The sequence below is a fragment of the Lissotriton vulgaris genome, chromosome 4_1 (genome assembly GCF_964263255.1).
Source record: "Lissotriton vulgaris chromosome 4_1, aLisVul1.2, whole genome shotgun sequence".
Lineage (NCBI taxonomy): Eukaryota > Metazoa > Chordata > Amphibia > Caudata > Salamandridae > Lissotriton > Lissotriton vulgaris.
The window spans coordinates 412,457,278-412,470,783 of NC_141691.1; the positions used below are offsets into that span (position 1 = coordinate 412,457,278).

Here is a 13,506-nt window from a genome sequence, read left to right on the forward strand (position 1 = left end):
AATTACAATTTCTAACACTGTGCAAAGCGCTAAAAATATATTTTAAAAATGTGTGCGTGAATCTGAGAGACAGGGTCTATCCCCTAATATCCCGGCCGTTATTAATTTCATAGTTGAGCCCTGAGGTACAAAAAAAGTATAATTAAAAAAAGAAAGAAAGAAATTGTAGCGGGTTCAGTTAGATAGACAACGGATAATTGTATGTCTAAGTGAGGGCACAGGCTCATCAGTGCCAGCAGTAATAAACTGGTACATTTTATCACCCTTTCTACATGATACCTAGATCTCATAGTTTGCTGTAAATAGCTGCTCAGTCGGAAAGTTCAAAAGCACACCTTCGCTGTGGTTACTGCTGGTTACAAAATCAAGATAGTATCTATAGTCATTGAACTGGAAATATCACTGTCAACAGTCGATATTAAAGCGCGAGTGCAATAGAATATCATACATTGTATAAATAGATGCAAGTCTTTAAAAACAATGTATAAAACATATAACATGTGCAAAATGTAAAGAACCAATCCAAATTGATCCCGCCAATGAGGTACTAGTTTTGTAAAGTGCAAGTGAATTTATAATTGTCACTACTAGCAGCAGATAAATTCCAAGTAAGTATCAAGTGATACTATATGTGCAAAATAAGCATTGTGGCCAAAGGGCAGTCAAATAGCAGCATTAACAAAAACTTTGGCATGGTATGGCATTATGCATACTTCAAATTTTGTATAAAATGCATGTACTATAGCCGTAATAAACATTCAGCTCCCAGAGTTATTCCTTATAGCATGTACAAAAAAATTGTGTGCAAACTACTAACAATGAACTAGCAGCAAAAGAAATAGCAGCAAAGAAACAGTATAGGGTATCTTATTACCGATTTTCCAACATATAGATCATAATACAACTGATACCAAGGTGTACTTCCTATAATATAGAATAAAAGCACTGTGCTGCATCATAAAAATGGTCTAAAAATCCACAATCAAACTCATAACACCAAAATAAAACCCCTAAAGGTTGAAATTTAGGACAAAACAAGAGCATGAATTGGCTAAAAGATCGGTAAAAATAATGCCCACATATAAAGTCACCTTCTACACAGGACCAGGATAAGAAAAAACAATGATTATAACAAATTATGTAAATCCTCTCCAGTGTTAAGCCCGTTGGGCATCTTGGTATCAAGTAGTAAAATGTAGTGGGATTCCAGTTGCCTTAACCTTTTTTCTCTATTACCACCTCTTAATAGCTTAGGTACCGCATCTACAACAAAATACCTTAACTCATTCAGGTTGTTATGGTGAACTGACTTAAAATGGCGTGCCACAGGGTAGCTGACGTCTGAGTTCACAATAGCACGAAGATGTTGTAAAATACGGGTGAATAACTATAATTTCATGCTACCATCGTATTTCAAATTACACGAACACTCAAGTACGTATACCGCGTGGTTCGTTCTGCAAGTGAAAAAACCTGATATTTTGATGGAATTAGATTCAAAAAGCATTAGTGACGTGGTGGTTGCAAATTTGCAGGCCCTACACGTGCTGCACTTTTTAAAAAAACCTGTGCATTTGGATAGCCAGTTACCAGTCTTAGTGGTCTCTGGGCTCGTTCTTACCAGGGCATCCTTCATCGGGGGGAGCCCTCCTGAACGTAATCTGAGGTAAGTTAGGGACCAACTGTGACAGAGTTAGGTCAGTTTGGATAACTGGCCAGTTCTTATAAATGACCTTTTTGATTTCTTTGTCCTGATTACAAAAAGTGGTAATGAGACGAACAGGGGCTGATTCAGAGGATGTAGTGTTACTGTTCATGAAGGTTTTACGAGTAGCTTTGTTAGAAATTGTTCCCAAGTGTTCACTGCGGTTCATGTTATTGGCTTTAGACAGGACATGATTCAAATGTTTACTTTTATATCCACAGGCTAAAAATCTGTCAAAGGATTCTTTCCGACACCTCACCTGATCATAATTGGAACTACAAAGGAGTCTTATCCGTAAAAGTTCCCCATAGGGGATACTTTTCAAAAGAGGACGGGGCGAGAGCTCTAAGCATGCAATATTGCATTACCCGCTGTAACCTTTCTGTGGAGCTTGGTTTGTAACATGTAGTTCTCAAAGTACAATTCTACATCCAAGAATTGAACTCTTTCTGAACTAATCTGAGCAGTAAATTCAAGATTTAGCCTGTTATTAACACATTTAACAAATTCATTGGCAGATTCAGATGATCCCTTCCAGATAATACAAATGTCATCAATGAATCGCCACCATCGATTAACATGGGCTTCATATATCTGGCCGTGGGCCTGCGTGAGGACATGCTCCTTCCACCAGCCCACTTGTAAACACGCGTAGCTAGGGGAGAAACAAGCCCTCATGGCCACACCCTGCAGCTGCTGGAAGACCTCGTTGTTAAACAAGAAATAGTTGTTCTCTAAACACAATTTAATCATGTGCAATAACATAGTATTATGCTGGTAAAAAACAATACTTCTTTTCTCCAAGTAGAATTTACCTGCATTTAGCCCATCAGTGTGACGTATACTTAAATACAGGGAGAAAATGTCCATAACAATAAACAAATAATCATCCTGCCAGGGCACCAATTGTACAGTAGATAAAAAATGTCCGGCATCCTTATTGAAGGAAGGCAACTCGTCAACAAATTCATGCAGGAAAAGTCCACCACGTATGTGGACATGGCTTCAAACAGACTCCTCTGCGCTGATATAATGGGTCTACCTGGAGTGGGCAACGTTTGTTTGTGTACCTTTGAGATGAAATATAATACTGCTGTGATCGGAAAATCAACTTTTTAAAAGCAATTTTCATTTTAATTCAGCTGACCATCCCTTTTCCATTGTTATAGTTGCTTGTGGCTTAACTCCTTTAGTTGTTTCATATCATTAGTTGTGGCTCTACCATAGCATGAGACATCGTTGAGATGACTGTTTGCCTCTCGTAAATATTCACTTTTGGGCCAAAGCACTGTGTTGCCCCCTTTGTCAGCCTTGGTTACAATTATGTCCGGATTGTCTTTGAGCTTCTTCATTAATGCAGCATACTGCATATCCCTGTAAGAACACGTTTTCCTTTATGCCAGTACTTTACGGTTGAGGGTTTTTAGATCATTGATGACACACTTGTTGAATGTATCGATGGCATCTTTAGGCATGAGCGGGATAAAGGTGTATGGTGGATGGAATGGGCTTGAGTCAGGTAAATTACCAGAGGTAACAAGATTTACTAGTTGTTCCTGTGTACTCTAAATGGCGTTGTCTGAGTTATCCACAAGAGCATGAATGTTTTTAAGGTTAGCAATGTCACCTACTTGTAGTTTACTGCTAGCTTTACCAGTTTCCATGATGATAGTAAGCTGTAGTCATAGCGCTACTTAATTTGAAGTGTTTTAACAGTATTAGCTTATGAATAAATTTGAAAATATTGATTCTGATCTGCAGATATTTGAATCGGTTAGGTGGACAGAATGACAGACCTAAAGACAGTAATCAAATTTCTGTTTTTGTCAGATTACGATTAGATAGATTGATGACAGTATTGTCCACATATGTTTGTCGCTCATTGTTTAGTTTTTCTTCTTTGTCTTCCGCCATCTTCCCCTGTAATTTCCTGATTTTGCATTGGCGCCTTTGCTTTCTGCATTTGTTCCTCCGTCTGCGCCGCTCTTCGCCTGCGTGCTCTGCCGCAATGTTTAGCGGCGATCCTCTACTAAAAAACTAAATTCTTCTGATGGAGAGAAACTGTTTAGTATGAATGCTGGTATGCGACTGAGTCCACCCTCTTCTGACCCAGTACTACTTGCTGCTGAACTAAGATCAGTCTTGCTTATGTCGATATTGCGCAAGGTAGTAGTAATGACTGGTGGATTTTTAGCCCCCATTGCCTGTCTTTTAGCTATGTCAAATGTACGTGCAAAGGAGAATGTTCTCCCTGACTGTCTTTTTTGGCCCTTGCAAATTTGAATATTTTGCAGGCCTTAATTATCTCTTCGTGTTTTTGGAGGCGTAAATCTATTTCCACTCTACTTCTTTTTTTAAATAAAACCCTGTTCGTGTCCTACCAGTATCGAGAGTTAGTATCCTCACGATCGATTGCAGCGTATTTAATTAATATTGTGACCATATATATATTACTACTTACCAGTATGCATCTGTTCTTGGCATGTAGGGCTGTAGATCCGAATACTTTTGCATAGATCGCCATCTGGGGTTGGGCTCGGATGTTTGCACTTTTTTATTGTAGAAGTCTTGGTAGTCACGAGAAAGGCGACTCCTCTTTTGGTTAGCAGTGTGCAGGGGCATCAACTCCATCCTTAAGATTGTTTTGCCATGAAGGGTGATGATGGAGTTAGGTAGAAATAGAAAGATGTCCATGTGTACTGTATCTAGGTAAGATAGTACTGCAACACATATAGGTGTCCGGGGAGGTGGGTGGGCGTATGCGGATCAACAGCTCTACATGCCAAGAACAGATGCATACTGGTAAGTAGCATTTTCAGTTTGAGGCATATGAAATGTAGATCACATACTTTTGCATAGTCTATACAGCAGTTCCGCTGTTACCGGTGGTTACCTGTATTCATTGCAGTCGTTTGAAAAAGTGTTCTTAGTACAGCCTGGCCCACTTTAGCTTGTTGTTTTGCCTGCACATCTACACAGTAGTGCTTTGTGAAAGTGTGCCGTGTAGACCATGTTGCGGCTTTGCAAATGTCATTCATGGGGATGTTTCCCAAGAATGCCATGGATGCCCCTATTTTGTGTGTGGAATGCGCTTTAGGGGGAATGGATGGGTACGTTTTGCTTTTGGTAACATTTTTGAATGCATTTAACGATCCACCTGGCAATTCCAGATTTTGATATATGATTGCTCTTATGTGGTGGTGAGAAAGCTACGAAAAGTTGTTTAGTTTTTCTGAAACTTTTTGTCTTTTCAATGTAGTAAAGAATAGCTCTTTTGACATCAAGCGTATGAAGAGCTCGTTCAGCTACTGGGTCTGGCTGAGGGGCAAAAACTGGGAGCTCAACAGAATGGTTAAGGTGAAAAGCTGAAACTACTTAGGCAAGAATTTGTGGTCTGTCCTAAGAACCACCTTGTTGTGATGTATTTGCAAACATTGTTCTTGTATGGTAATGCCTGGAGTTCACCTACTCTTCTGTGAGATGTGATGGCCACAAGGAAAGACAGTTTCCATGTGAAGAATTGCAATTCACAATTATGTAATTGTTCAAATGAGGGACCCATAAGCCTAGTGAGGACAACGTTTAAATTCCATACTGAAGAGGGTGGAATTCTAGGAGGACTTATTCTTTTAAGGCCTTCCATGAATGCTTTGATGCGAGGTACTCTAAACAATGATAGGTGTTGTCTGCTGTAAGTAAGCTGCTATAGCAGCAAGATCTAATCGTATAGATTTGTATGCCAGATTACATCTTTGTAGATGCAGGAGATAACAGATAATGTTTTGAGTTGAAGCATCTAGAGAATTGATTGTGTTATTGCAGTAAATAACAAATCTTTTCCATTTAGCTGCATAGCATGCTCTAGTGGTAGGACCTCTAGCTTCTTTAATGACGTTCATAGTCTGGTGAGAGATTGAGGTAACCAAACTCTAAAACGTCAGGAGCCAGATTGCTAGGTTTAGTTGAGCTGGTTCTTGATGTCTTATCTCTCCATGGTTCTGTGGGAGAAGTTTTGGGAAGAGGTGCAGTTTTTTGGTGCGGTACTACAGAGAGTTCTAGCAGTGTCGTGAACCATGGTTGTTGGGTCCATCTTGGAGAAACCGGGATCATTCTGGGAGACTGTTGCTTGAGTTTGCGCACCAGTAACGGAATGAGTGGGAGAGGCGGAAAAGCGCATGCAAATGTGCCTGACCAGTTCATCCATATCGCATTGCCTTTTGACAATGGGTCTGGATAACTGGAGGCGAAGTTTGGGCATTTTGTGTATAAATCTGTGGCATACAAATCTATGTCTGGGTGGCCCCACATTTGAAAAAAATGAAAAAGAACTTGAGGATGAAGTTTCCATTTGTGAATCTGCTGTTGTTAATGACTGAGAAGATCCGCAATTTGATTATGTATCCCAGGTAGATGCACTGATAAGAGGTATATCTTTTGAGGAATGGCCCATGTCCAAATGATCTGTGCTAGGCATGATAGCTGCATAGAGTGTGTGTCCCCCCCCTTGTTTTTGTGTATAGTACATTGCTATCATGTTGTCCATCCGGACGGGGACAGCTTTGCCTACGAGAGGTTTCTGAAATGACTTTAGGGCGAGAAATATGGCTAGTAACTCCAGGTGATTGATGTGGAGGAGTTTGGTTGAGGGATCCACATACCTTGAATGGTGTGGTTCAAGAGATGAGCTCCCCAGCCGGTGAGCGATGCGTCCGCTGTTAGTACTATTTGTGGAACCGGGTCTAAAAAATGCCACCCTTTGGAAAGATTTTGTGTGTTCCGCCATTGCAGAGAGCGAAATGTGCGGCTGTCTACCAACAACAGATCTTTAAGATGACCTTGAGCTTGGTTCCACTGTTGTGCTAGACATTCTTGTAACGGACGCATTTGGAGTCTTCTGTAAGGGACAATTAAGATGAAAGAGGACATCACCCCTATTAACTGCATGAACATTTGAGCTAGTAGTGAGTGTTGTGGTTGACATTTTTGTTATGAAAGTTTGCATACTGGCTATCCTGGCTTGATTGGGGTGTGCTAGGGCTTTGGAAGTATCTATTGTTGCGCCTAAATACTGTTGGGTGTGAGACGGTTGGAGATATGACGTGGTGAAGTTTATTGTGAATCCTAAGTTGTGCAGCAGCTGGATTGTGTTGTGTGCTTGTTGTACACAACTGCTGCATGACTTGGCTTTTATGAGCCAGTCGTCTAGGTAAGGAAACACATGAATGTGATGGCTTCTTAAATGGGCTGCTACCACTGCAAGACATTTTGTGAAGACTCTGGGTGCTGTTGTGACCCCGAATGGAAGGACTTTGAATTGGTAATGTTGTCCGTCCACTATGAATCGTAGGTATTTCTTGAGAGCAGAGTGAATAGGATGTGGAAGTAGACGTCCTTGAGATCTAAAGTGGCAAGGAAATTGCCTTGTTGGAGCAGTGGGTGGACCTGCTGTAGCATGACCATGTGGAAATGGTCGGATTGTATGTATAGGTTTAGCACTCTGAGGTCTAATATTGGCCTGAGAGAGCGGTCTATTTGGGAAAGAGGAAATAAAGGGAGTAAACCCCTGTGCCTTGCTGGTGTAGGGGAACCAGTCCTATTGCACGTTTTTGCAAGAAAGAGAGAAACTCTTGCCTGAGAAGTGTTAGATGTTCTGTGGACATTGGACGTTGTTTAGAAAGTATGTTGGGGGGGGGGGGGGGGGGGGGGGGCAGAAGTCAGTTCCAGGCAGTAACCATACTGGATACTTTGTCTGACCCTCTTGTCCGTGGTGATGTAATTCCAGACAGGTAGGAACTGTGATAGTCTTCCCCCAATTGGAGTGGAGTGGTCTGGGGGAGTGAAGGAAAGTCACTGTTTTGTGGTGGGGAAGTTGCGGGTGTTAGAACCACTTCCACTGCCCCTGTTAATGCCTCTGTAAGTCCCTCTACAATATCCTCTGTTTGGGGAAGTTTGAGTGGGGATTTTGTAAGTGAAAGAAGTGTCTTTACCAGAGGTCTTGGAGGCGACTCTTAAGAGGAGCGAGGAACCTCTACAAGTTGTTACTTGTAAAGCCCCCATGGATTTGGCTGTATCTGTGTCTTTTCATCTTTTCTAAAGATGTGTCCACAGTGGGTCCAAGCAAGTGTTCCTGATCTAAGGGTTGATTGAGGATGGTAGACTGCACCTCTTGCTTGAAGCCAGATATGCGCAACCATGCAGGTCTACGTAATAACACGCTTGTATTAACTGCGCGGGATGCTGTATCTGCAGCATCGAGGGCATATTTTATTGAGGTGTTTGGGATTAACCTTTCCTCTTGTATGAGATCATTTGCTTTGGTCTTGTACTCATCTGGAAGGTGTTGCATAAGTTTTTCAAGTTTATCATAGTGAGCCCTGTCGTACCTTGCAAGTAAAGCTTGCGAGTTAGCAATGCGCCAGAAGTTTGCTGCCTGGGATGCAACCCTTTTACCTGATGAGTCTAGGAGCTTTGAGTCTTTGTCTGGCGGAGGAGCATCACCTGTTAACCCCATTATCTTGCCAGGGATACTAGATAGTTATGTTTTTGTATTATCAAGTTAATGGAAAGTATATTCTTACTCCGGATTTCACATTTGATCTACAAACCTGTAGAGTATACACACTGATTCTCCCCAAAAAAACGAATAAACGCAAAACCAAAATCAAGGTGCTATTATCTTAAAAATAGGTAATTAAATATACGTAAATACCACGTGTTGCTTTTGAACATTTAGTAACTTGCATTCCCCAGAGAACTTACTGAATACATATTTATACAGAATTGCACTCGTTTATCTCGTCACTCTTGGTAGGCATTCCATTTTACACCATTCTCGATTTGACCATGTCATCCGGACGCCGTCAAATGCAAGAAAATACATAAATCTCAAGCTCCACCTACTGGACATTTGGGGCGAATAATTAATTTAACCAACAAGAAAACTAACTTTACTTTGAATGCAAAATCTGTTTGATTATAAACAAGGTTATTCATTTTATCTAACCGAAAGATTCCAACTGCGCAAGTAGGTTTCCCTGCTCTCCCCAATACTTTTACTTGGCCTAAAACAAACATACTCCATTACTCTTAAATTGAGGAATTGTCTTAATGTATCACAGATTATTTCTGTCTACGTTGATTTTGCTATCACCGCCCGCTTGTAATTTGCATAATATACCTCGCCATGTTAGGTAAGAGAACATTATTTTCATTTTCCAAAGCAATTGCAACAACATACTCTGCTGTGGTCTATTGTCTTTAAAAAAAAAAAAATTTCAAAGTAAAATCTATCGCTACGTTTTTTGAATTTCTATTTAGGTCATCATTGACGTAGTTATTAAAATGCTAATCTCAATGTCTTGCTTCATGAAATGGCAAGAGTTTTGTCATTTTTAATGACCTGTTCTGAATGTGAACTATAGGTTTTTTAGAGTGCATTTATTATGTTATAATCGATACACTCTGCTATGTCGTAGGGTCACTGTTTTTCTGATTCCAAACATTTTCCTGTTCAGGGCAAGTGCAGTTGGTCTATGAAAATGGCAATTTAGGTTATTTACGATCTCCTACTAGTAGCTAGTTTTGATTATGGGTTTGCGAAATTCGCATAGATTGCTTTTGCGGTGTATTAACTTTCGGTAAAATTATGCGAAATGCAAATCAGTCACTGTGTGCTATTTTTTGAGCAAAATGCATCCTCACAAAGCTTTCACTCAAGCACGGATTTCTCGCTAAAAGTGCAAAAAACACAAATCACTTTGCAGAGAAGCCCACGCTCTATTTCTGTGCGTTTTCAGCACATGTTTACAGCAAATGGCACAGAATCAAGCAAAGTGGCTTAAAGCAGTAATTTGGAATGTTGCGAAACAAGCATAACACAAAATTACCCTGGCATAACTTACATTTTGCTCTGCCCGAATAGTGATTCCTTCATATATAATCTTTCAATTCAGAGCACTTACTCCTCACTTGGAGAAAATGCCCCTTGGAGATATTCTTTTTGACGTGTGTGTTTGTTGCAGAGGTGCACTCTTAACATTGAGTTCGTTTCTGGAAGAGAGTTCCCTTTACAGTACACCATGGAAGTCAATTAAGCAAACAGGAAGCAAAGGATTGCAATATTTTTAGCAGCTGGCCGGTAAGTCTTTTCGCCTTTTCCCTATCCAGTACTAAGCATTTTTATTGATGTTTGGTTCACTTCATCTTTAAGCCTTCACAATCTTTTTTCCACATAAAGTTTACTTGCCAAATTGCGTCCTATTTACCCCCCCTTCCCTCTCCCCCCCACCAATCTAGAGGATTTTCAAAGTCTCCAGTGTTTACGGATTCTACTCGAGGGAATCTAAAATATATTCAATTATTATAATATATTTTTTTGGGTGTGGGAGCGAGGAATGGGGAAAAATTGCCTGTTAGGTGTCCTTTATTTTTCTTCTAAAAACGGTATTAAAAAACTGAGGTGCACCACATTTACAACAAATAATCACAGAAAGTGGTCAAACAGAGAACTCTTCTATTTCTGGATCTAGCCACAACATAGCAACATATTTTGGCTCAACAATAATATTGTAATAATCAACCTCCCCTTGAATTTGAAACTATTCATCTTTTGTTTGCAGGAGCAGTAAAGTGTCAAGCAGGTAATTACTTTCGACGGAATAAAAGTGGTTGGTACATTTTCTCTTAAACTGCTGCCTTCTAAATCCTAGAAAATGGGTGCAAATAAATACTTTTAGAAAACATGGTTACGGTTACCTAGAATCCCAGCGGTCAGTTTTCGGATCAAATTTGTAGGTAGGGATGAAGCCAATGTGTCCTTCAATGAAATCCGAGAAAACATTCTTCAAATCACGTTGAATATTCAACTAAAAAATACAAAATAACATAACATGAGCGAATCTCTTCTCAACTGTTGAGTTTGCACGTGACTTGCCTTCTCATCAAATCTGTTTTGCTATTTTTTTTTTTTATCCAAGTGCCCTTTCTGCCAGCGACATGAATGGAATATGCTACTTACCAGTATGCATCTGTTCTTGGCATGTAGGGCTGCTGACATTCATATCTGTGCATAGATCACCGCCTAGTGTTGGGTCCGGATGATTGCACATTGTTGTTCTGGAAGAGTCTTCGAAGTATCACGAGATAGGTGGCTCCTCCCCTGGACTACAGTGCCCATGGGCATCCTCTCCATCTTCAGATTGTTTTTCGCCATTGTGGCAGAGATGGAGTGTAATACAGTAAGTGATGACCATGCGCAAGAATGATTCTAATGCTACAGCTGCGACAGGCAGCGGGGAGGAGGGCGGGCGATACGAATGTCAGCAGCCCTACATGCCAAGAACAGATGTATACTGGTAAGTCGCATATTTCGTTCGAGGCATGTGGGCTGCTGAATTCATATCTGTGCATAGAATAAATAGCAGTTACCTCCTTAGCGGTGGTTGCCCGTGCCAGCTGCAGCAGTCTGAAAAAGAGTTTTGAGAACAGCCTGTCCTACAGCAGCTTGCTGTTTGGAGTGTACATCTACGCAGTAGTGTTTGGTAAATGTATGTATGGTGGTCCATGTGGCTGCTCTACATATATCCTCTAGGGGAATGTTACCTAGGAAAGCCATGGATGCCCCTAACTTGCGTGTGGAATGCGCTCTTGGGGGAACCATTAATGTGCGTTTAGCTTTTTGATAACAGATCTGTATGCACTTAACAATCCATCTGGCTATACCGGATTAGGAAATGGGGTTGCATTTGTGTTGAGGGGAGAAGGCAACAAACAGTTGCTTAGTTTTCCTGAAATCCTTTGTCCCGTCAACGTAATACAGGAGAGCTCTTTTAACATCTAAAGTGTGCAGTGCTCGTTCTGCCACTGAATCAGGATTTGGGAAGAAAACAGGTAGCTCTATGGTTTTGTTAATGTGGAACTGCGACACCACCTTAGGCATGAATGTAGGGTTGGTACGCAGCACTACCCTATTAGCATGAACCTGCATGAAAGGCTCTTGAATAGTTAGTGCTTGAAGCTCACTAACTCTTCTTAGCGATGTGATTGCCACTAGAAAGGCCACTTTCCATGTTGGAAACTGTATCTCACAAGAGTGAAGAGGTTCAAAGGGTGGTCCCATTAATCTGGTGAGAACCACGTTCAGATTCCAGACAGAAGGAGGGTGTCTGGGAGGAATCTTTTGAGTCCCTCCATAAAAGCTTTATGGCTGGCACCCTGAAAAGAGAAAGAGGCTGTCTGTTCTGAAGATAAGCTGCCATCGCAGCCAAATGTATCCTGATGGAACTGTATGCCAGATTGCATCTGTATAGATGTAGCAAATAACAGATAATGTTTTGCGTGGACGCATCCAGCGGATTTATGTCATTATTGGAACAGTAAATGACAAATCGCTTCCATTTGGCCGCATAGCATGCCCTGGTAGTAGGTCGCCTTGCCTCCTTGATGATGTTCATACAGTCAGGGGGTAAGTTGAGGTAGCCAAACTATGACCTCAGGAGCCATATTGCAAGGCTCAACTGTTGCGGATCTGAGTGCTGAATGTCTCCATGGCTCTGAGTGAGGAGACTGGGAGTGAAGCGCAGTCGTTGGTGAGGCACCACTGAAAGTTCTAGGAACGTGGTGTACCACGCATGCCTTGCCCACGTTGGAGCAACCAGGATGAGCGTCATGGTGTTGTCGCAGTTTGCGTGCCACTAGCGGGATAAGCGGTGCTGGAGGAAAAGCGTACACAAATCTGCCTGACCAGTTCATCCATATCGCATTGCCCTGAGACTGCGGGTGTGGGAACCTGGCGGCGAAGGTTTGGCATTTTGCGTTTTCCTGTGTGGCGAATAGGTCTATCTCTGGATGACCCCACTGCTGGAAATATGGTTGGAGCACCGAAGGGTGTATCTCCCACTTGTGCATCTGATGGCTGTGCCTGCTGAGCAGGTCCGCCATCTGGTTGTCCTTGCCCGGGAGATGTTCCGCCATGAGGAACATGTTCCTCTGAATGGCCCACTTCCACATGCTCTGGGCTAGATGAGACAATTGTGGTGAGTGTGTGCCTCCCTGCTTCTGGATGTAATACATGACAGTCATGTTGTCCGTCCGGATTAGCACGACTTTGTTGCACAAATGCAACATGAATGCCTTCATTGCCATGAAGATTGCCATCAGCTCCAACAGGTTGATATGCATCTTTTGCTGCCGAGTCGTCCTTAGTCCCTGCACGGTATAATGGAGGACATGCGCTCCCCGGCCCTGGAGAGATGAGTCTGTTGTCAGCACTATTTGTGGGACAGGCTCTAGGAACGGTCGTCCCCTGCAAAGGTTTTGTGTGTTCCACCAATGCAGAGTTGTATGGACGACCGGTCACCAACACTAGGTCTTTTTGATGTCCATGAGCCTGGTTCCACTGTTGTGCTAAGCACTCTTGAAGGGGGCGCATGTGTAGCCTCGCGTGCGGGACTATGAAGATGCAGGAGGCCATCATACCTATCAGCTGCATAAATACCTGCGCTGGGAGTGAGTGCTGGGGCCTGAACTTTTGAATCAGCAATTGCATGCTGTTGACTCTGGCAGCGTTGGCCTGCGCTGTCAGAGTGTTTATTGTCGCACCTAGGTACTGCTGCACATGTGCGGGTTGAAGGTGTGATTTTGGGTAGTTTAGTTAAAATCCTAGACTGTGTAGGAGATGAATTGTGCGGGACATGTGGCTGGCACACTACTGGGCTGACTTCGCTTGGACAAGCCAGTTGTCCAGATAAGGATAGACATGGATGTGTTGTCTTCGAAGGTGCGCAGCCACTGTCGCCAAGCAC

General features: G+C 42.1%; 1 protein-coding gene across 2 annotated transcripts in view; it reads right to left on the reverse strand.

Annotated features, from left to right (window-relative positions):
* The window catches only part of OCRL (OCRL inositol polyphosphate-5-phosphatase), a 611,352-nt gene that overhangs the window by 289,762 nt on the left and 308,084 nt on the right, over positions 1 to 13,506 (reverse strand). For both annotated transcript variants that reach the window (XM_086918813.1, XM_086918814.1), the window contains exon 14: positions 10,460 to 10,569. In XM_086918813.1, coding sequence (XP_086774939.1) covers positions 10,460 to 10,569 — 110 coding nt within the window. The remainder of the gene's footprint in view (positions 1 to 10,459; positions 10,570 to 13,506) is intronic.